Source organism: Delphinapterus leucas, chromosome 4, assembly GCF_059928025.1.
Source record: "Delphinapterus leucas isolate spDelLeu-1000000601 "Yukka" chromosome 4, BTC_Dleu_Yukka2, whole genome shotgun sequence".
Classification (NCBI taxonomy): domain Eukaryota; kingdom Metazoa; phylum Chordata; class Mammalia; order Artiodactyla; family Monodontidae; genus Delphinapterus; species Delphinapterus leucas.
The window spans coordinates 94,864,327-94,885,620 of NC_143132.1; the positions used below are offsets into that span (position 1 = coordinate 94,864,327).

A 21,294-nucleotide genomic window follows, 5' to 3' on the forward strand; every position below is an offset into this window, starting at 1 on the left:
AGAAAACAGATCTGATAGAGCATTTGCTATCTCATAGTCAGTTCCTTTGCTTTCCATTGAAATTCAAGATTTAGTTCCTATTTGGGAAAAAAGTTCATAAACAAAAATGTGCGGCAAAATTGGACTTTAAGTTAAATAAGCAACCTTATTACAATTAGCTGCCAAGGTTTTTGAAATCTTCCTTCTTACAAACATACAAAAATAGGATAGGTCAGTCTAGAGTCATTTAGGGAATTCTATTTGAAAGCAGGAGGTTAATAACTTCTCAAAGTATCTTTCAAATCAAGAGCTGCCAAAATCTCTAAATGCCTGTATTTGTAACTTGTTACTTCAACTCGAATGGTTGCCAAATATCAATATGCTTATTAAAAAGTTTGACGGGCTCCATCTTATTTTACTGCTCTACATGTTGGTGACTTTTCCGGGAAAACAGAGATTTAGTGAAAAGGTAACGGGGAAAATAACTGACAGAAAAAGCATCGCTTACTTAATATTTATCAGAGGAAGAAGTTCAGTAGCTCAACAGTGAGTATAACTCATGTAATTGTATTTGAAACCAAAAGGTTAATTGGCATGAAATTTCTGGCCCAGTGAAAGAGGAACTATAATGGACTTCCTGATATCCCTTTGGAAGTATTTAAACAGCTCACAAGAATCGCCCACTGCCCTGTGGCTGACCTCACACATATTATTGTGTGTCTCTTAGGGAGCCTCCATCATGTGTAAACTTTAAACTGGAATTAAAAGGCCACAGTGCAGCTTATCTTATGCAGTTTCTTTTCTTCTCTTTCTTTTTCTTGTTTTTTAAATAATTTTCTCAGGCTGAAACAACAGGGTCTATGGAATCCTTATGCCTCAAAGATAAAAACGAATCTAACAAAAATCTGCCCGTCCTGAAGACTGTTGATGATGCAGATTCAAAACTGAAAGGAATAGGAAAGCCCAGAAAGTTCTCCAAATTCAGCCTCTACAGGCAGCTGCACAGACACCACCTACGCAACACGGACAGCATCAGCAGCATTGACAGCGCCTCCAGTAAGTCATCGTCTGCACTGGAATTTATCTCAACAATGCTCTGTTCCTCCATAGCCAGACACTGTATATACCTGTTTGCAGAACTTGTCCTTCTATAATGGAGTAAAGTGAACAATGCTGAGAAGTCATTATATCATCCTATTCAGTCTCATGCCATTTCACGGCTCTGTTTGACCCATTTTAGAACAGATTTATTGTTTTATTCACATCACTAGTCGTAACAGCCACAATTCATGCTTCTAATGGTTGCAGAATGACTAAGCATTTCTAAAATAATGCCAAGTTATAAAGGAAAAAGAAAAGTATTAGGTGTACTTTATAAACTTTTCATATAAGAGATTTCATGTCTCTTTCTATCCAGAAATACACCTAGCTTTTATCCTCAAACATCAGATTTTCTACATCTTATAAATTTACCATTCTTTAAGATTTGTCTTAAAGCTCTACAGTTTTCTGTTGCACAGAATTTGTGACTGATTCTATAGCCTCGCCTTGTTTTTAAAATGATTGAAGCTGCTTCTGAGTTTAGAAAACTTGGTATATTTATATATATATCTATATCTCTTTGTAAAGAAAGAACTCTCAACTTTCTCCAGGTGATTGTAATCACTGTAGGAGTCGTCAGAATTTAATCCATGGTTTAAAGCCCCACTTGAAACTCTTTCGCTCTTCCAGTGAGTCTGAGCAGGGGCTCACTAGACCTAACATTGGTAAGTGATGTGTGAAGCGCCACAATCTCTGTAGGCTTCAGCTTTTGCTGCATGAGCAGAGTGACTGTGTCTCTGGATTGGCTTGCCATTCTCACAGTTTTCACCCCACGTATACTTTTAGAATTGATAATCTGATAAGTTTCTCTAAGAACTAGGTTCTCGAATAAATTAATCAGGGCCTAAAATATGGTGGAATGAAGAGGAATTTGGCAATGGATCAGATTTAGTAACAAGTGATCATCATAATAAATAGTAAAATTGTGAGCTAGCATTTACTGTGTGCAGGCTCTGCCGCTCACTGCCCCGAGCGCTTGTGGAGCTTGGTACTAACAGTGTTATCTCCTTTTTAAAGACGAACCAACGGCAGGGTTAGAGATGATAAGTGATGTGCCCAGAGAAGTTCTAGTTTATCAGTCTCGCAGAAGTCATGCTTCAGACTTGTGATTTAGCAGATATGCAGATGGCTACATCAGGACCTTTTGGCTAAATTCTTAAGGCCACAGTTCTGTGTACTATTTAGGAGATGGCTGAGATAGAGCCCAGCTAGCATGGCTGGCTGTGAGTCACTTGTGGCTGTCAGGAGCTGATGACCCTGAACATTAAGCTGGACCTTGAGTAGTGGTTCCAGCATTCTGTAGTCTGGAGACCCTGCAACTTTTAAACTGATTAACCGTATATAGTGAACTAAAGCTCCCATGTGACTGTTAAGTACATTTGTTTGTCTTAAATCACATTGATATAAAATACGTAAACAACATTGATATATATTAAAATATGGAGAAGAGCATATGTGGGGAGACATTTTCTTTATTTAGCATACAGCTAGTCCTTGATGCCTATGTGGATTCAGTGATAGCTCACAGTAATTCCTGCGCTCCGTAGAGCGTCATAGCCCTGAGACAGGGCACTGGGGAGTCCAGAGAGCCAGGTCAGAGGTGCATGCCGGGGCAGACATTAAAGATAAAAGGTTGCAAACAGGTCCAGGTATTGCTTTGTAATTCCAGAGTGTGGCTTTGCTGCGTTAGGACTGATGATGAGATGGAGGAATGAAGTTGTGAAACATGAAGTCAAGGGGACCGAATGCTAGTGTTGCTGACAACAGGATTGGGGGCAAGTGGAAAAGAAGATGCAAGCTGGGTGCAGACTACGTTAAGTAATTCAGGCTGATGGCAGGCTGAGGGGGTGATCACCATAGTGGAGAACTAGGAACAGCAATGTGGGTGGTTTTCAGGTGTTGATGGAAATCCTCTCCCTAATAAACTGGATACACGTCCAGTGCAGTGTTTTTTATTGAGAGAGAGAGAAGAGAGAAAGTAAACAACCTAAAATCCAAGAGTAGAGGATGGAGGATGGTTGAGAACATAATGAGCAGTTCATTCCCTTGATGGAATTGCACAATCATTAAAATCTGTAAGTGGGGGGCTTCCCTGGTGGCACAGTGGTTGAGTGTCCGCCTGCCGATGCAGGGGACACGGGTTCGTGCCCCGGTCCGGGAAGATCCCACATGCCGCAGAGCGGCTGGGCCCGTGAGCCATGGCCGCTGAGCCTGCACGTCCGGAGCCTGTGCTCCACAACGGGAGAGGCCACAACAGTGAGAGGCCCGCGTACCGCAAAAGAAAAAAAAAAAAAAAATTGTAAGTGGGGATACAAAAATAAATGTATATGACTCACTTGTTCTTTAAATAAGTACTTACTGAGCTCCTATGTCAATCACTGTTCTAGATACTAGGGATGGAATGAACAACACAGACAAAATTCTGTTAACTAGTAGGAGAGTAAGGATGGGAATTGTATATACAAATAGATCATCAAACACAACGTGTCAGGCGGTAAGAATTATCATGGAACACAGTACAGCAGGGGAAGGGGGGAAGGGCAGAGGGGAGGAGTTACTATTTTGTATGGGGAGAGGGTCAGAGAATGCTTTTCCAATGAAGTGAGTTTTCGAGAAAGATCAAAAGGGAGAGAAGAATCAGGATAAGATAATGTCTGTGGGGAGGGAGTCCAGCCAGGAGGAGTAGCAAGTGCAGACTATGAGGCAGGAGGGGATTGGTATGTTCCAGGAGTGGCTGAAGTCGGGTGGGCTAGGGGAGAATGATAGGAGCAAAGTCGGAGAGGGTTGGGTAGATTATAGAATTTTGGTTTATACGTTGAGTGAAAAAGGAAGCCATCAGATGGTCTTTCTTGAGCAAAGGCCAGACAAGGTCTGATTTGCATTTTTACAAACGTTTTCTTCAGAGCAGACAGGGGTGGCAAGTAGTGACCAGGCAGGTGCTGAATACATCTTGAGGTGGAGCTGACAGCATTTGCTGATGCACTGCATATGGGATGTGGGGGATGGAGAGGACTCTTTCCATTAACTACATTAAGTTACAAATTTAATTTTTTAATAGGAAAAAAGTTAATTTACTTAAATAGGAAAGCCAAAGGATAGTTGAGTCCTTCTGGTGCAGTGCTTTGCAAAGTCTATTCCTTGGATCCTGGTGTTTCTCAGGGGGGCTCTGAGGATAATACTGAGGGCCCCGGACCCTCCTACCTCTATTGGTACCTGAAGGCCCCGGACCCTCCTACCTCTATTGGTACCTGTGTCAACCAGAAAAATCCCACATATATTATTTTATATATTGGACTGCCATGTGAATTTGTATTGGGAAAAAAAAAAGGGAAGTTCTACTATTAATAATGAAGGAAGTTTAAAGAGCACAGCTCTACATTTAAATCATGTAATGACTTAAACGTATATTGTCTTATAGGACTTGAAACCCAAATTAAGCACAGAGTGACTCTTCATTATAAGTTTGAAACTGAATGTTTACTTGAGTTAATAACTTCCTTTCCTGAAGATATGAACTGGATTAGCTTCTCTGCAATGTTTCACTTGAATGGAAAAGGCCATGGCTGAACGGGGCTCCTAGCGAAGCCCGGGTTTTTTTTGTTTTTATTTTTATGCTTCATCATGGTTTCCTTTGTTTTCCATACTTTTTTTTTTTTATGGTCTGTGTTTTCTTTTTATAAATTTATTTATTTATTTATTTTTATTTTCGGCTGCATTGGGTCTTCTTCCTGCACACAGAGTGTACACGCAAGATCACTGTGGGTTTTTAAGTAGAAAAAACTGCACTAAAATCAGCTCATCTTAAATGTGATTAGTAACTATGGTAGATTTCTATAGTATATATTTTAATTCAAAATCATTCAGCCATCTTCAAGATTTTTTTTCTCTTAAAATTATGTTGCAAGAGGGAGAATTTCAAGCACGTTTCCTTGATACAGTTATTTTAAAAGGGTTGAATTTTTTTTTTTTTTTTTTTCCGGTACGTGGGCCTCTCACTGTTGTGGCCTCTCCCATTGCGGAGCACAGGCTCCGGACGCACAGGCTCAGCGGCCATGGCTCACGGGCCCAGCCGCTCCGTGGCGTGTGGGATCTTCCCGGACCAGGGCATGAACCCGTGTCCCCTGCATCGGCAGGCGGACTCTCAACCACTGCGCCACCAGGGAAGCCCAAAAGAGTTGAATTTTATTCTTCTTATATTCAGTAATTGTTTGCTAATCTTTTCCTTTTAAGCAAGATTTAATATATGGCTGATGGGGAAAATAATTCTTGCCATTTAGTTAAGACAAGTGTTTCAAACTCAGATATCTAATTATAAGGGATAATGAAGAGTAGGTTAAGTCATTTCTAAACTCTGTTTTCAGTGGTGTAGAATGTGTAACACTTATTTTCACTCTCAAAGAGCTTATTGTCTAATAGGTAAGTGGTGATATTACTAACCTAGTGCCTTAGTAATTCATCAGGGGGAAATATCCTCTGGCAAGAGTTGTCAGTGAAGCCTTCTCCACAACTGTAAACCTGATCCACAATGCCAAAATCCAAAAAGTTTCAAGAACCAAGAGATTTAAAAATATATGTATATAACTCACTGGGGACCTGTTTCAGAACTGGCTGTGAATATAGGCAGAAATTCAGTAGGTAGAGACTAAGAAGGGAGAGAAACAGGCACTCCAGGTAGATGTTATATCTTAACACACATATGAGAAATGCCAACAACAAAGGGGGAAACCAACAGCAAAATGAAAAGACAACCTACTGAATCGGAGATGATATTTGTAAATGATATATATAATAAGCAAATAATATCCAAAATATATAAAGAATTAGTATAGCTCAACAACAACAAAAAACAACCCAATTAAAAATGGGTAGAAAAGCTAAAGAGACATTTTTCCAAAGAAGACATACAGATGAACAACAGACACACAAAAAGATAGTCAACATCACTAATTGTTAGGGAAATGCAAACCAAAACCAGAATGACATATCACTTCACACCTGTTAGAATGCCTGTTATCGAAAAGGGAAAAAATAAAAAATGTTGGCGACCACGAGGAGAAAAGGGAACTTTCATGCACTGTTGATGGGAAGGTAAATTGGTGCAGCCACTTTGGAAAGCAGTATGGAGATTCCTCAAAAAATTAAGAATAGAACTACCGTATGATCCAGCTATCCCATTTCTAGGTATTTACCTAAAAAATACAAAAATAAAAACCTAATTCAAAAAGATATATACACCTTTATGTTCATTGCAGCATTATTTACAATAGCCAAGATACGGAAACAACCTAAGTGCCCATCAGTGAATGAATAGGTAAAGATGTGGTAAATATATACAATAGAATACTGCTTAGCCATAAAACAAGATGAAATCTTGCCATTTTCAACAACATAAATGGACCTTGAGAGTATTATACTAAGTGAAATAAGTCCGATGGAGAAAGACAAATACTATGTGATTTCACTGATATGTGGAATGTAAAGGACAAGGAAACAAACACAGAAACAAAATAAACAAGCAAACTAAACAGAAATAATTATGTAGATACAGAGAACAGAGTAATGGTTACCAAAAGGGAAGGGATTGAGGGAGGGTGAAATGGGTAAAGGGGATCAACTGTATGGTGATGGATGGAGAATAAATTTTTGGTGGGGAGCATGCTGTAGTGTATATAGAAGTAGGAATATAATGTCATACACATGAAACTTACATAATGTTATAAACCAATGTTACCTCAATTAAAAAAAAGAAATTAGAAGATTCTGGATTTTAGAAAGGTAATACAATACCTATACTCTATATTATGTTACACTCCTGGCAAAGTCCAGGAAATACCCTATAAACAAATCATTTACATTCGTGCAACATCAACTGGGATAAATAAAGATAATAACCTGAAGTTCACGTCAGGTTTTGCTAACAAATGAGCTGTGAAGAAACATTTGGATTTTCAGAGCTTTTGGGTTTTGGAATTGCTGTTGATAGGTAGTTAATTTGTATGGATTGGGCTGGTGGGATGTAATTGTACCAATATCTGGAGAGTCTTGAAAGTCAGGCTGGGTCATTGACCCTCATTCCTTAAATGCTGGAGAATCCCTGGGAAGGTGGAATTTGGAGAGGGTGGGGGGTGGAGGGGAAGGGTAGGGGAATAAGGGTGGTATTTTACGAAGGTCATACTAGAGACATGGGGAGTCTGCCTAGCTTGTTCCAGTGAATAAGAGAATCTTTTTTCAGAAGAAAGAATCCGCAAATTTCAGTAGGATTTGAGAAGTGGTGATGGGGAGGTGGGTGGAGAAGACAGTGAAGAAGAGAGGGGAGCCAGAGGTGATTCTGAGGTTTTGCTTGAGAAACCATGAATAGAAAGCAGAAATCTCAAGGGAAGACTTGATTTTGTAGGAATGATGGTGATTCTAGTGTTACGCATGAGTTTATGGTTTGGTGGGACAACTAGGTAGATGAGGTCAAGTGAGGCATTGGACGTGGCTGTAGATCTAGAGCCCCAGTGAGAAGCCAGGGCTACAGGGGTACATTTAGGGGAAAGCTGGGGAAAACCTTGTGAGGGAGGAGCTAGGAAAGAAGATCAAGAAGGGTGAGTCGGAGTAATGGTAGAGGAGTGCAGCCTTGGAAGCCAAGAGACGAGAGAAAAAACAGGAGGATGTGGCAAAGTCAGAAGATACCGGGTGAGGGGCAGGAAGATACCCTCTTCCCTGGTGGCGCAGTGGTTGAGAGTCCGCCTGCCGATGCAGGGAACACGGGTTCGTGCCCCGGTCTGGGAAGATCCCACGTGTCGCGGAGCGGCTGGGCCCGTGAGCCATGGCCGCTGAGCCTGCGCGTCCGGAGCCTGTGCTCCGCAACGGGAGAGGCCACAACAGTGAGAGGCCCGCATGCCACAAAAAAAAAAAAGTTCTTCATGAACTTCAGCAGCCAGAGTCTGGGCCACCGATGGATGAGGCTTGCAGTAAACTGGCATGAAAAACCGATGCCAAAAGACAAGGCAGATGCAATTATGAAATCAACTGGGAGCCAGATATGGACTAATAAGAACCACCTCAGGTCGGCATTGCTGATGTAAAAAGTCCTCCCTTCCTGCTCGTACGTGTTCATGCAATTCTGAGCAGTAATCGCAGTAAGTAGGAGTATTTTGTTCTGTTTAGCCTTAATATTATTTCATTTGTTCTGAGGAGGACCCTGATTTATTTGGACTAGTTTTGGCCATGACTAAAACCAAAACCAAATTTGAACTGTGAGCAGGTTGAATTCAATTAGCACCAAGATCATTATCTGAGACTAAGAAATTGCTTTGTTTTTCTTATCAAAACTGATTATTAGGTGAGATTTTTAAACAAGTATATGTGTATACATATAAAGATTTAGCCTGGAGTTTCTCAATTGATGAAAACAAATGTATATAATATATATATATATATATATTTCAGAATTGACCCACTATTTATCTCGTTCTTTGTCCCCTTTTTTTCTTTTCCTGTTTTTTTTAATAAACAAAGTGCCATGCTTACTATAAAGAGCCTACAGGTGAGCAAATAGACCTACCAGTACTTTGGCCTTTCAGTCTTAGAGAGCAGGAAAATAAATCACTGGGAGAAATCAACAGAATTCTATTTTTAACATTATTGAGTTTTGTTCATTGTTAGCATTTTAAGACATTTTCCTTTTACAGAAAATTCCAATACCCTTTGGAGGTTAATTATTCAGTCTGAGATAGAATACTAGCAGTATGTGTGGTGATTGTTTAAAAACTTTTGCTCTGCAAATACTTACTGATTGCCTACTGACTGCCAGTAGCTATACCAGGCACTGAAGAGACATACTCTCCGCCCCAAAGTTTATAGATGAGCGAGTGGGGAGCAGGGAGGAGCATCCTTACACAATTGGGTCACAGAGTCAGAGGCCCCGAGGTGTGCAACTGTTAATGGTTCTACAGCAGTGCTAGGGACTGCCTCTCCCTGCTGGGATCTGGGAGGTGTCTCTAGGACAGATGACAGCTAATGTGGCTCTTGAAGGAGGATGAGGAGTTCAGACCAAGAGGGAGGGAAGAACCTTCTAGGCAGAAGGAATAATGTACCAGCTGCATGATGAACCAGGCCTGTCAAAAGCAGTGAAAGGATGGTGTGCCTGGGGTCTGGGCTGTGTGAGGAAAACAAGGACCAGAAAGAGAGATTGTCAGCAGCTTGAGAAGAGCTCTCTGTGCATACTAAACCCTTAGGATTTGACCCCCTCTAGGCAGTAGGTCATCCTAGAAGGCTTTTAAGCAAGCAGTCTGCATTTTTAGAAGGACAGCTCTGGGGCAGTGTGTTGGTAGGGAGACCAGTCCGGTACTCTCACTGGCTCCTGCACGCGGTACCATTTATTCATTCAACAAACATTTTTGCATCCAATGTCTATCTGTTAAGTGTCTCTTTTGTGCCAAGCGCTGCATTTTGTGATTTGTAGTTCTGCTAGTTTTCCTGCTTAGTTGTCTTTGTGATCAGCATATTCCATAAACATACAAACTATTTAAGTCAACATATTTACCCTTAAGTAAAATGTTCCCGACAAAGTTCTTTGTGAAATATTGCAGTGGATTGCTGCTTTTGCGCCTGCGTGGTCATGAGCTTCTGTCTATTGTTACACTTCTTATGGATGTCATTTATAATTTTAGAAAAATAGAATGTTAAAGCCCAAAAGATCTTAGATGTCATCTGGGCCAAATGTTTCCTTTCACACATAAAGGATTTCTGACCCAAAAAGATGAAGCTCAGTGTCACTTAGCTAGTCAGTTCCAGGGCTGGAACACAGGCTGTCTGCAAATTTGAGGTTCTTGCATTTTGAGATGCAAAAGACAAGAATGATACATTAGATGTGCACCATATTGGTTGAGGAAAAAGAAGGACATGACTTGTTTATGGCCTCTGCATCTCATGTTCCTCCACCTGACCTGACTTTACTGCTCTCTCATAGGCTCTCCTAGCAAGTTCTTTATTCACAGTTAACCCTGTGATCCATTCCTCCAGTGATCTGGTAGATGGTGAGAATAAGAATATTAAATTTCACTGCCAAATGATGAACCTGATTATAGCCCCAACTACCCACTAATAGTAAATTCATGAGAGTTTTAAAACCTTGTCAGTCCACAGCCTCATGAACACATGCCGTCCTAGTTATGAGGCTTAAGAAGAAAAGTTAAGAAGTCTTTAGGTGTTTAATAAATAAGAGATGAGCCTCCCTCTCTGGGGTCCGCCTGAACCAGTCTCTGAGTGAGTCTTGCTGCATTTACAGACACGGGCTCCATCCAAAGTTTGCAGACAGGTGTGGGAGAGCTACATGGGGAAACCAGATTCTGGCATGGAAAGGACTACTGCAATTTTGTCTTCAAAGATTGGGTTCAACTTGATAAACCTTTTGCAGGTAAGTACCATGGTAGTGGGTGGCTGCTTATATTTTGTCTTTTCCTTGTCAGCATCTCAACAAGTATGCATGTGCATGATCTAATATCTTTTGTTTTGTTTTGTTTTGAATATTTGGTAAAACACTGGAAGCTATGATTCAGTCATGTACTTAAGGGCTTTTCCTTATAGTAAGAAAAAATGAAATAGAGCTTACTTGTTGGAAATCTCCAGCTTCCATATAGGCATATTTTAGGGGGGTAATAGTCTGTAATTCTCCAGGAGATGGTTCCCTTCCTTTGATCATCTCCTTTTTTCTGCGTATCATCTTCATCTTCCAGCATTAAAACAACACATTTCAGATTATCACTGTACTTGTATATCTAACAGGAAATAAGAACGTAGCTTAACATTATTTCAACAGGATAAAAAAGAAAAATGTAATGTCAAGTACACAGCTTTAAATAATTTGTACCAACTCACATCTGCCTTGCCTAGTGATTATCTAATAAGTGAAGTGGAAACATATTTGGGAGAGGTGCATAGGAGACTGTGTTCCTCACTGTGAGATCTATGTTTCTCTTGGCTATAAAGGTATTGTTCTATCCAAGCCAAGTAATATACACACGGTGGGCATTACCACATTTTCTTATATGTATCGTAGTCAGGGTCAGAGCTGGGGTCAGATGGCTTGTGTGCCTCTGGGCACAGAAGTTAGCGAGGACCTTGCCTGGTGCACCCGGGCAGATTTCATTGACAGGCACTCCACCCCCCGGATGCCATGGCACGACATCGCCTCTGTAGTCCACGGGAAGGCGGCTCGCGACGTGGCCCGTCACTTCATCCAGCGCTGGAACTTCACGAAGGTACATAGGTGGTCTTATCATGATTCAGTCCACATGAAGAGAGACAGGCCAGGAAAAGGAGGCGAGAAGGGGCTGTGGTAGCCGCAGCTGTGCTACCCATCCACTCTTGGGTGCCCGGTTGTCAGAGTGCCTGGGTCTCTGAGCAAAAGAAAAAGAAAATGTTCCTGAACTTTCACACCACAGACAATTCAGAGGGTGGAGGGATGATGCTACTATCACAGCCTATGGTTTAACCCTTTGAACACTTGGGACACTCCGTGTCGTTTAAGCACCTGGCCAGGGCTGATAGTCACGTGGAGGGCTGTCGGGCTACTGTAGGGGGATGGGAGCCTCGTTCAGGTAAGAGAGCTGGAGCTTGCAAGGCCTTCCAATCCTGGCACTGCCCTGGGCCCATATTGGTACAGGCTTCTGAGAGGCAGTTCTGAGCAAAGTGAGTAGTATGAGAAAATGGAGACATTTTTCTTTTCTCCAGCCTGTGTCTTCTTTAGTATGATGTCTTCATTACTTGTAAGAATTTGACCTAACATTCCTAAGTTAAGTACCTATCGTCTAGGTGTTATTAAGATTCCATTTTATTTATAGAATCTTAATAAATAAAATAAATAAAATGGTTTTATAGGCATTTTGTCCCTACAACTTGGAAAAAGATTTAGTTTTATTAACAACTTAAAGTGTCCCCTTATTTTCATTTAAATAACATTATAAACACTTAGCGGGAGCTCTTAGAAATAGTGGAAATATTTTTAACAAGAATTTAGAGGCAAATGAATGAATAAATAAAAGGATAATATTTTTAACTTATTGGACTGACAAAGATAAAAATGCTGCAATTACCTACAATTGGGTTTGGGATCTATGATGGTCTTATACCTTGCTCCTGGGAGGATAAATTGGTACAACTGCAGAAAACTTTTTAAAGGTATGTAACCTTTGACTCAAAATCTATTTCAGGTATTTAAGCTAAAGAAGTTATTCAGTAAGTCATTTATCTTGACATTGCATCTAATAATTCATATAAAATGAGAAACAGCTGACATCCTCATTGATAGAAATCGTTAAACAAATTATGATTGTTCCATGCCATTTTACTATGAAGTTATTTTTAAATGATATATAGTGCTTTACTGCTGTTGCAAGATATCTACAATGTAGTAAAAAAATCAGTTTATAGAATAATCCCATTTTTGCAGTTGTGTACTTCTATAACTCCAGGTTGTATTTAAATTTTCTTTAAAAATACAAAGCAATAATGCTCACTCGAAAAGGTAAAAGAAGGAAAAAGGGAGTTTTCTGTCCCTGGGCAATAGACAGAAAACAAAAATAAATAATCTATTGCCTCTTCACCTAGAAACACCCATTGTTAATATTTCTTTCCCTTTTTCTTTTTCAAATGAACCTGAATTTTTTTTTACAATCACAAAGTAAGGAAGACTGGAACTGTTTTTTCATTTGAATCTTTTTTACCTGATTTTTCTTTATTTTAGATTATGAAACCAAAATATCGGTCCCTTTCTTATCCTTTTCTGCTTCCAAAATCTCAAACAACAGCCCATGAGTTGAAACACCAAGTGCCTGGGTCTGTCCATGCTAATGTACAGGTAAGTCTGGCTTTTCTTTTTCATGAAGTACTACTGGGTACAATAACTCTTACGGGACTAAATGCCTATTGGCTTCAACAATAAGGACAACTCCAAAGCAAATCTAAATAGACCTTTTAAAACTTAGTATTGTATTTTCTATTTTAAATGTACTCAATTTATCCTCTTGTTAAAACTCTCGTATAGATATAATAAATGCATATCTTTAGAAAAGGCCACTCAAGGAGAGGCTTGTCCTGTAATTCCTTCTGAAGTGACTCTAGCAACATGATACCCAGTAAACCTGGAGCTGATACCAGTGAAGCACCAGGAATACGGCTGAAACTTAGCATCTAGGAAGCTAGTTATAGTTCAATCTAATTTTAGTTCCTAATTAACCAAATGCCTTTTAGAGACACTTTTAAAAGAATGAGAAATTTGCTTATTAAAGTAACAAAATTTGACCACATCCAGTACAACATTCTCAAATTACAAATTAGAAAATTAAGACCCAGTGAAACTTTGAGACTTGCCCAGGGTCATCGAGCTGGTTATCAACAGAGGTGGAGCTTGAAATCCTAGTCTAGTCCACAGTTACCCAATCTGCTCCCTGTACCAACTCCAGCTCAAGTGTCTTGAGATCATGCAGGGACAGAACTAGGATTGCATTGTCTTTTGTTCAAAGTCATCACTACCGGCGTCAAATGTATTGTTTAAGTACAGAACAGATTGGTGTTTGCCAAAGGCAAAGGGTGGGATGGAAGGGGTGCAGAAATGGGTGACAGGGGTCAAAAGGTACAGCTTCCCATTTTACTCTTAATAAGTCCTGGGATGTAATGTAGAGCATGGTGACTGTGGTTAACAGTACTGTGTTGTATATTTGAATGTTGCTAAGGGAGTAGATCTTAAAAGTTCTCATCACAAGAAAAAAAATTTGTAAGTATGTGAAGTGATGGATGTTAACTAAACTTATTGTGCTAAAAGTATTTCTTAAGTGAAGATCCAGTAGTCTGCTGCTGACATCACTATTATGGATTTATTTAATCTGGATATGGATTCTGGTGAATATGATTATATAAATGAAACGCCTAAATCAGTTACTTTGTACTACGTGCAAGGAGAGGTGTGTGTATCTGAGAAATAAAAAGACATTTCGGACCGTAGATCAAATAATAGAACAATCAAAAAGATAAATCACTTAAGAGAATTACCTACAGCAAATACTTCGTCATCCCAGGCTAAAGGGGATAACTAATTTAAACTTAGAGGCACAGATAGATATGCATTCATATGTAAGTTAATGAATATTTTATGAACCTGTTTAATTTTATTCTACTTAGAGGGAAAAATAACCTGTGCTGTAAGATGGAATAGGAGCCTTGATATTAAGAAAATAAGAGAATTTAATTTAATATTTGAGATGGCATTAAAATTGACTCAGTGATCAACTTATCCAAGTTAGCCGATGCTAATTATGCATCTGTTGAAAAGTTATTTCTGAGAATTGTGTATTTTTATGATTAGCAAAAGATGGTTTATCCCAGTGTTGCATATACAGATATCTTCTAATGTTTTTTGGTAAAGCCCTGGTTTATGTAATCTCTTCCTGCCACCCTGATGAGGCAGATAGATGCTCTGCATATCCACCCTACAAAACGCCTCCCTTGGTTCACCTTCTCCCTATTAGTGGATGTTGTGGTAGAAATGGTGCTAGATCAGTGACTTCTCAACATGCTCACATGTTCATCCCTGACATGCCCAGGCTGCCTGCACTCTACGAAGCCAATTGATTTGAAAGGAAGTTTACCAAGACTCATTAGTTCATTTATTCAGTCAATTTATGTCTACTAAGTGCCATCTGTTTGCACAGTCAGATCATCAGTGCACACCTGGATACTGAGGAGACAGACAAAAGGAGTTCTCTGCCTCTGGAAAAGGAGTTAGATGGGGGAGAGGAAGATGTGATGTTAAAGAATTCAGTTAACAACGCAAGGTGTGGTCTAGGACCAAATGCCAGTCTTGAGAGTATGGACCAGCATGTCATGAGAGGTTGGCAAATGAGAGGGACAGAACTGGGTACCCCCTTTAAGGAATAAGTCTGCTGCTCAGAAGATGGTAGAACCCACTGCAGCAAACCATTTGCTCTTGAAGAGGTAGTAGATGAGGTTCAGACAGCGTAAGGCCAGATTGGGGTTGCCCTGAAGTGCTGGCCTGGTTCATTTTGACCTGATCCTGGAGGCATTAGTGAACTTTGGAATGTTTTTTTGTCATCTGAGAGGAAGCATGATACATGAATGTTTTATGAAGATTAATCTAGATCAGAGTTTCCCTAATTGGGTTTTGTCTGTGAAATGCTAATAGCTATTCCACAAAAAAAGGTTTCCATGGACGGATAAGTTTTTGCAGATTTTTAAAATATAGGATTTCTTAGTGCCTTCGTTATGTCGATGTGCATAATGAAATTACTAAGACTGAATATTCTATGAGCATTTCCCAAGCTTAATTGATGTAGGATCTCTCAATTTGTCACCTATTTCCGTTTTTCCAAACAAACACACTTTGGGACCTAAAGTTTATACATGTGCAAAACTTATAAGACTAGAAGGAGAATGAACACAGGAGACAAGTAAAGAGACTGCTATAGTAATTCTAGAATACACTAATTTTGTGTTTATAAATTAGTATTCTTTTTCTTAAAGAAGACTCCCCCATAGTTTAAAAAGTTTTAGACCTCACAAAACATCTACTGGTTGCCAGTAGATGTTTTGCAGAACTGCCAAAATAACTCCAGTTGTGAAAACAGTGGGCACCACCAGGCAGTGCATCTTTTTGAAGACAGGAAAATCTGAGATGACCAGACACTGAAGAAAAGTAAAGAAATTACTCTGCTCCATTTCTGCTTTTCTGTAAAATTCTGACCACAGTATTGTTTCACTTCACATTACTTACTGGCTCTAAACATTATTCACCTTGTTCTAGGCATTGTTGTTGTCAAGTTATGAATGTATAGTGCTTAGCGGGTAAAAGCAATAATCTAGTCCAATCCCTGGTTTTCCAGAGAATCCAGAAGACATCAGGGAGATAGGGACCTGGCTGTGCAGGAGGCTACTTAAGATTTAAAAAGTTTATAGTCGTATTTTCAAGTCTTTCACTCTCTCAGTTACAGTGTGGCAATAGCCAAATGACTGTTAAATACTCTTGGTTGAGAAATTTAATAAAACGTAATAAAAGTCTTCTTATTCTTTTTAACATTGATTTTAACATAGTTTTTAACATAGTTTATTGTTCATAACATAACTTAGAGACCACAGGCTTAATTAACTGGAAAGGAGCGATGTAATGTAGCCAGGGGAAGGGGCAGACTGTATTCAAATTCCTGTCTCCGGGCTTCCCTGGTGGCGCAGTGGTTGAGAGTCCGCCTGCCGATGCAGGGGACGCGGGTTCGTGCCCAGGTCTGGGAAGATCCCACATGCGCGGAGCGGCTAGGCCCGTGAGCCATGGCCGCTGAGCCTGCACGTCCGGAGCCTGTGCTCCGCAACGTGAGAGGCCACAACAGTGAGAGGCCCGCGTACCGCAAAAAAAAAAAAAAAAAAATTCCTGTCTCACTACATACGAGCTGTATAACCTTGGGAAAATTATTTCACCTCTCTGAATGTGTTTCCTTCATCTTTAAAACAGGAAACACAATAGTACCTGTCTCATAGGGTTGTGGTGATAGTTAAATAAATTAATCCATGCAAATCACCTAGAAGAGTATACAAGTTTGAATTCTATCAATATTAGCTACAACCTTCAGGCATTCCCTAGTGTTTTCAAAAGTTTGCAACAAAGAAGCTGACATTTCTCTGGATGGGTCACAGGCTAGTTCTGGATACAAAAATCTTTATACTATTTATACCATATATATTGAAATGGAGAGAGAAAGAGCATTGGACACAATAAAGTAAATAATAGATAAAATTCATGTTGTTCTTGGGCTTCCCTGGTGGCGCAGTGGTTAAGAATCTGCCTGCCAATGCAGGGGACACAGGTTCAAGCCCTGATCTGGGAACATCCCACATGCCGTGGAGCAACTAAGCCCGTGCGCCACAACTACTGAGCCTGCGCTCTAGAGCCCGCAAGCCACAACTACTGAGCCTGTGAGCCACAGCTACTGAAACCCGTGCGCCTAGAGCCCGTGCTCCACAACAAGAGAAGCCAACGCAATGAGAAGCCTGCGCACCGCAACAAAGAGTAGCCCCTGCTCGCCGCAACTAGAGAAAGTCCGCGTGCAGCAACGAAGACCCAATGCAGCCAAAAAAAAAAAAGATTTAAAGAAAAAAAATTCATGTTGTTCTTTCATCTGCAGAAGGGAACCCAGTTATTTAATTTTTTAATACAAAAGCACTGGGTCTGATCACCTTTAGGCATGTACTACTGGTGATTCCACACCAGCTACGTGCATAGCTGTCACAGAAGCTATGGCCGACAGGGCCGGCCAAGGAGACTAGAGCTACAGCAGCCAGAATGGAGACTTGCCCTCACCAACATGAATTTCTGCTTCTAAAAATGTCATCCAGACCTGAGGGCTGACTTCAGCAACTTCCACTGACACTTTAAAATAATCTTGGGTGTTTCCCCTCAGTGCTGGGTATTCTCAGAAGCCTGGCAAGAACACTCAGAGAAGGCATAGCAGGAGACAGGCGTGGGGAGGGGGTTGGAAGAAAGATGATTCTGAAACTGCTTAGGCACAGAGTTTATAAAAGAACTTGTTTTCTCCCTATAAAGAACAAACTATGTTCCTGAATGCTTTCGTTGCCACTTACGGTAAATGACCAAGACAGAGGACATCTGACATTTCTATTAAGGTAAAAGAAAGTTCTTGATGCCAAATTAGCGTTAACACGGAATCGATACGTGGAACAATCCTTTTTATTAAATTGGGCAGCTTATAGCAGAAAAGTCATTTCTTAGACAGTCATTGCCAAGAAGTTCTACCGAACTGAAGGAAATAATTCCAGTGGAGTCATGTCTTCAATCTCTTTGTCTATTAAAAGAAAAGAAAAATATATAAAGGCAAATGTAAATGACATTCAAATTACACTATTGGAAAAATTTGTTCCTACACTTGGGGAAAGTGTCCAAAAGACACTCCAAAGGATGTCAATGTAGGAATCAATGTAGATTTCAAAGGACAGCAAAGCGTTTTGTATAGTGATAGAACAAAGTAGGTAGGGAAGGGTGAAAGAAAGCCACTTGATTTATTTCTAAGGAAGTTCCTTAACATAGAAGCTGCTTTCTGTTTACGGACCAGGTCTTCGTACAGTAAGGCTTCTGTGCGTCTTGCTGTGGGTCTTGACTGGCTGAAGCCACGTGAACAGGGAGTGTTCACTCAGTGCCCAGCATTGCACTAAGTTTTTTATGGAGTATCTCATTTAATATTCACCAGTCTATAAATTATGGTTCTCTTTGACCCCATATTTTACAGATGAGAAAACTAAGACTTTGAGAGGTTATTACACAGTGAGTGTTGGACGGGATGAGACTGGATTCTAAGCAGCCTGCTTCCAGAGGCTGAGGTCATAACTGCTCAGCAGAGAGACTGTTTCCAGTAAGTCCCAGGATGGTTGTAACCACCAAGGGCCCCAGCAAGGCAAAGCTGCATGTCATGCTTGCCTTTTGATATTATCCTCTGTTGCCACAGACCCAAATCCAGCCCAATCCAGCCCCAACTCTCCTTTTGTTTTCTGGCTCCAAAGAGCCCTCAAGTCTGCATTTTTTCCTAGGACTTCTCTCCCCTTAAGTCTTATTCTTCAAAAAGCATATTCTCTTCCTTTCCTTCAGCCTCAAGTTTAACTTTTCACTATTGCTCAGGCCAAAGGAACATCCTATTCGAATAATGACACACTGTGATGTGAATGGATGACGCTCAGCTGTAGAAAAATGGTTCTTAGAAGGAAGAACTTGGAATTCCCTGGTGGTCCAGCAGTTAAGAGTCTGCGCTTCCACAGCGGGGGGCCTGTGTTCGATCCCTGGTCAGGGGAACTAAGATCCCACAAGCCACGTGGCACAGCCAAAAAAAGAAAAATATGGAAGGAAGAGCTTGGTAATCTGAGGCAGATTCTTGAACAAAGTCCATTTCTGCTTCTCCTTGCCTGCAGTGCTTCTCAATACAGACTGGAAGAATGAGGCCCGATAATTTGAGCACTTCTTTTCTCTCCCCAACCCATGCCACTTGTGAGCTGCAACATGGAGGCCAACTTCTACATGAGAGACAAAAAAAAATAGTGCTTTTGTTCCATGATTGACTTGGGAGCTCAGAGAAACAGAAAAGAATTAAGATATGTACTGAATTTATAGGGAATAAAAGCATTGCAGTAAGAGAACAGGAACTTGGGACAAATACTAAGAAAGTTTTGAAAGTTTTCCTTCAAGAAGAGATTTCTGTATTTTAAGCCACATATTCAGCTTGGGCCCACTGTATGTAAGGGGATTAGAGCTTGTAGATAAAGAGAAGGTTATCTTTTAAGAAGTCAAAAAATAGGACACAGTACAAAGGAAAATGACTGGTTTTAGTTACAATCTTGAGGCGAAAACATAAAATCAGAAATATGCCCTTTATAAAGGGCATAAATATACTTTAAAATTGTGTATTCAAACTTGAGGTTTGAAAAGCGTGGGTTAGATTTGATTCTCAATCTACTTGGGGCAGTAAGATAAGCCACATTTCTGTGTGTGTAAGGAGGAGTTTGAGGCTTGTCTCAGTTACATTGGATTGAAACAGAAATGCAAGACAAGTTAGGTCAGTTAAGAAAAAGAAGTGAGTAAATCTTAAATTTGAAACGAAAGTAAGTCAATCAAGATGTCTTTGACTCAGTAGATTAGTTTACAGATTTCCTAGAACATCAAGCATTTAAAGCAGTGGAGTTGGTCCCTGGTTCAGGGGTAAAAGAGAAATTCATATTTTCAATTTATCTTGTGGTGATAAACAGATTTTAACTAATCAGAATCCTAGTAAATGCATCATAATTCCAAGTAATTTTTTTCTGTATTACTTGAAAGATATGTTCAAGTTTAACCAAAAATGATGACTTTTTAAAGTTAAATGACTTTTCATTTTGAGAAAATGATGTAGATTTGGATCCAGACAATAAGACAGGTCATGCTGAGCCCCCTTAGGATGTACGCAACCCCCCACTTCTATGGTTTTATAGGCCTCGGGGGGCTCCCCTCTACTTTGCTTATGCTTTCCCACAGGCTGATGCCAAAATGGTCTTCTTTTGGCTTACAAGTGTACTTAATATAAACATTCAACTGCCTTTAGAAAGGAAAACTTTTACCATTATCCTTCACAAGAAAGACGGCAGATATGTGACCTTCCTGCTTTCCCTTCATGGCCGCCATTGGCCTTCAACCTTAGATTTCTTCCCCAGTGTGTCTAGTCCCAAGAATCCATTCTTCAACATAGCTGTTCAGGAAGACTTGGAATCAGTTAGTCTTGACCTTTGAGTTGAAACTTGCTTGACACTCCTGATTTATGTATTATGCAAATGAGTTTATTAAGCCTTTGAAGCAGCAAATTTTTGAGAGTGTGAAAGGAAAGAAAGTATAAGGTTTTGGGATTTGAGGGCAAGACTAGGACATTACCGCCAAGGTGGTATATAAACTTTGCTCATAGCTTTTTAGAGCGGTAGATCGACCATATATCAAATATCTACTATGTGCTGTGTAACATAGTGCTTTGTGTTTGTTATGCCATTTTTTTTTTTCTTTACAACAGCTCTATGTGGGAGTGTGTGGGTGGGCAGATGTGTGTGTGAGAGAGAGACAGAGACAGAGAGAGCAGTCTCAAGTGTTCAGAGGAGGAAACTGAGCCTCCGTGATGTTAAAATGACTTGTTCAAGGTGAAAGAGCTAGTAAGTGCAGAGCAATAGTGCATATCTCAAGAGTTCCTATCATTCCAGTATACTCTGCAGTTTTATACACTGTCTCCAGAGTAATATAGAATTGGATCAGGATGGGCGGCAAAAGAATCTTCTCAAGGTTGCCTGCATTTTAGGGCTATGCTCCTTAGCAACAAAATTCAACATAAATTTGGGTGGACAAAGAATGGAGACCTCTATTTGTTCAACCTTTGTTATTTCTGCTGATGAACAATAATGCAGTTCCTTGAAGATATGTGAATCAAGCTGTTTTCCAAGGGTGCATTATATTTACCTAAATTTTTCTTCTGAGATACTTGACTATTCTTATTCACAGTTAATTTTTCCAATTTCATTTTACAGATTCATCTGATAAAATTAAATAAAATGCTTTGAGGGAACTATATTGTAATAAATACCTCATAATGAATAAAGAACTAACATTTTGAGGATGGCACAATCAGTTTTAGCAAGTATTAGGTTTGAATT

The 21,294-nt window shown here is 40.0% G+C and overlaps 1 protein-coding gene across 27 annotated transcripts in view; it reads left to right on the top strand.

Annotated features, from left to right (window-relative positions):
- The window catches only part of PLD1 (phospholipase D1), a 204,044-nt gene that overhangs the window by 126,591 nt on the left and 56,159 nt on the right, over positions 1 to 21,294 (top strand). For 25 of the 27 annotated variants that reach the window (XM_089910859.1, XM_022572192.3, XM_089910869.1 and 22 more), the window contains 5 exons: positions 822 to 1,035; positions 1,632 to 1,745; positions 10,355 to 10,483; positions 11,209 to 11,327; positions 12,812 to 12,925. In XM_089910859.1, coding sequence (XP_089766985.1) covers positions 822 to 1,035; positions 1,632 to 1,745; positions 10,355 to 10,483; positions 11,209 to 11,327; positions 12,812 to 12,925 — 690 coding nt within the window. The remainder of the gene's footprint in view (positions 1 to 821; positions 1,036 to 1,631; positions 1,746 to 10,354; positions 10,484 to 11,208; positions 11,328 to 12,811; positions 12,926 to 21,294) is intronic. The other 2 variants (XM_089910845.1, XM_089910855.1) reach the window with 2 other exon arrangements.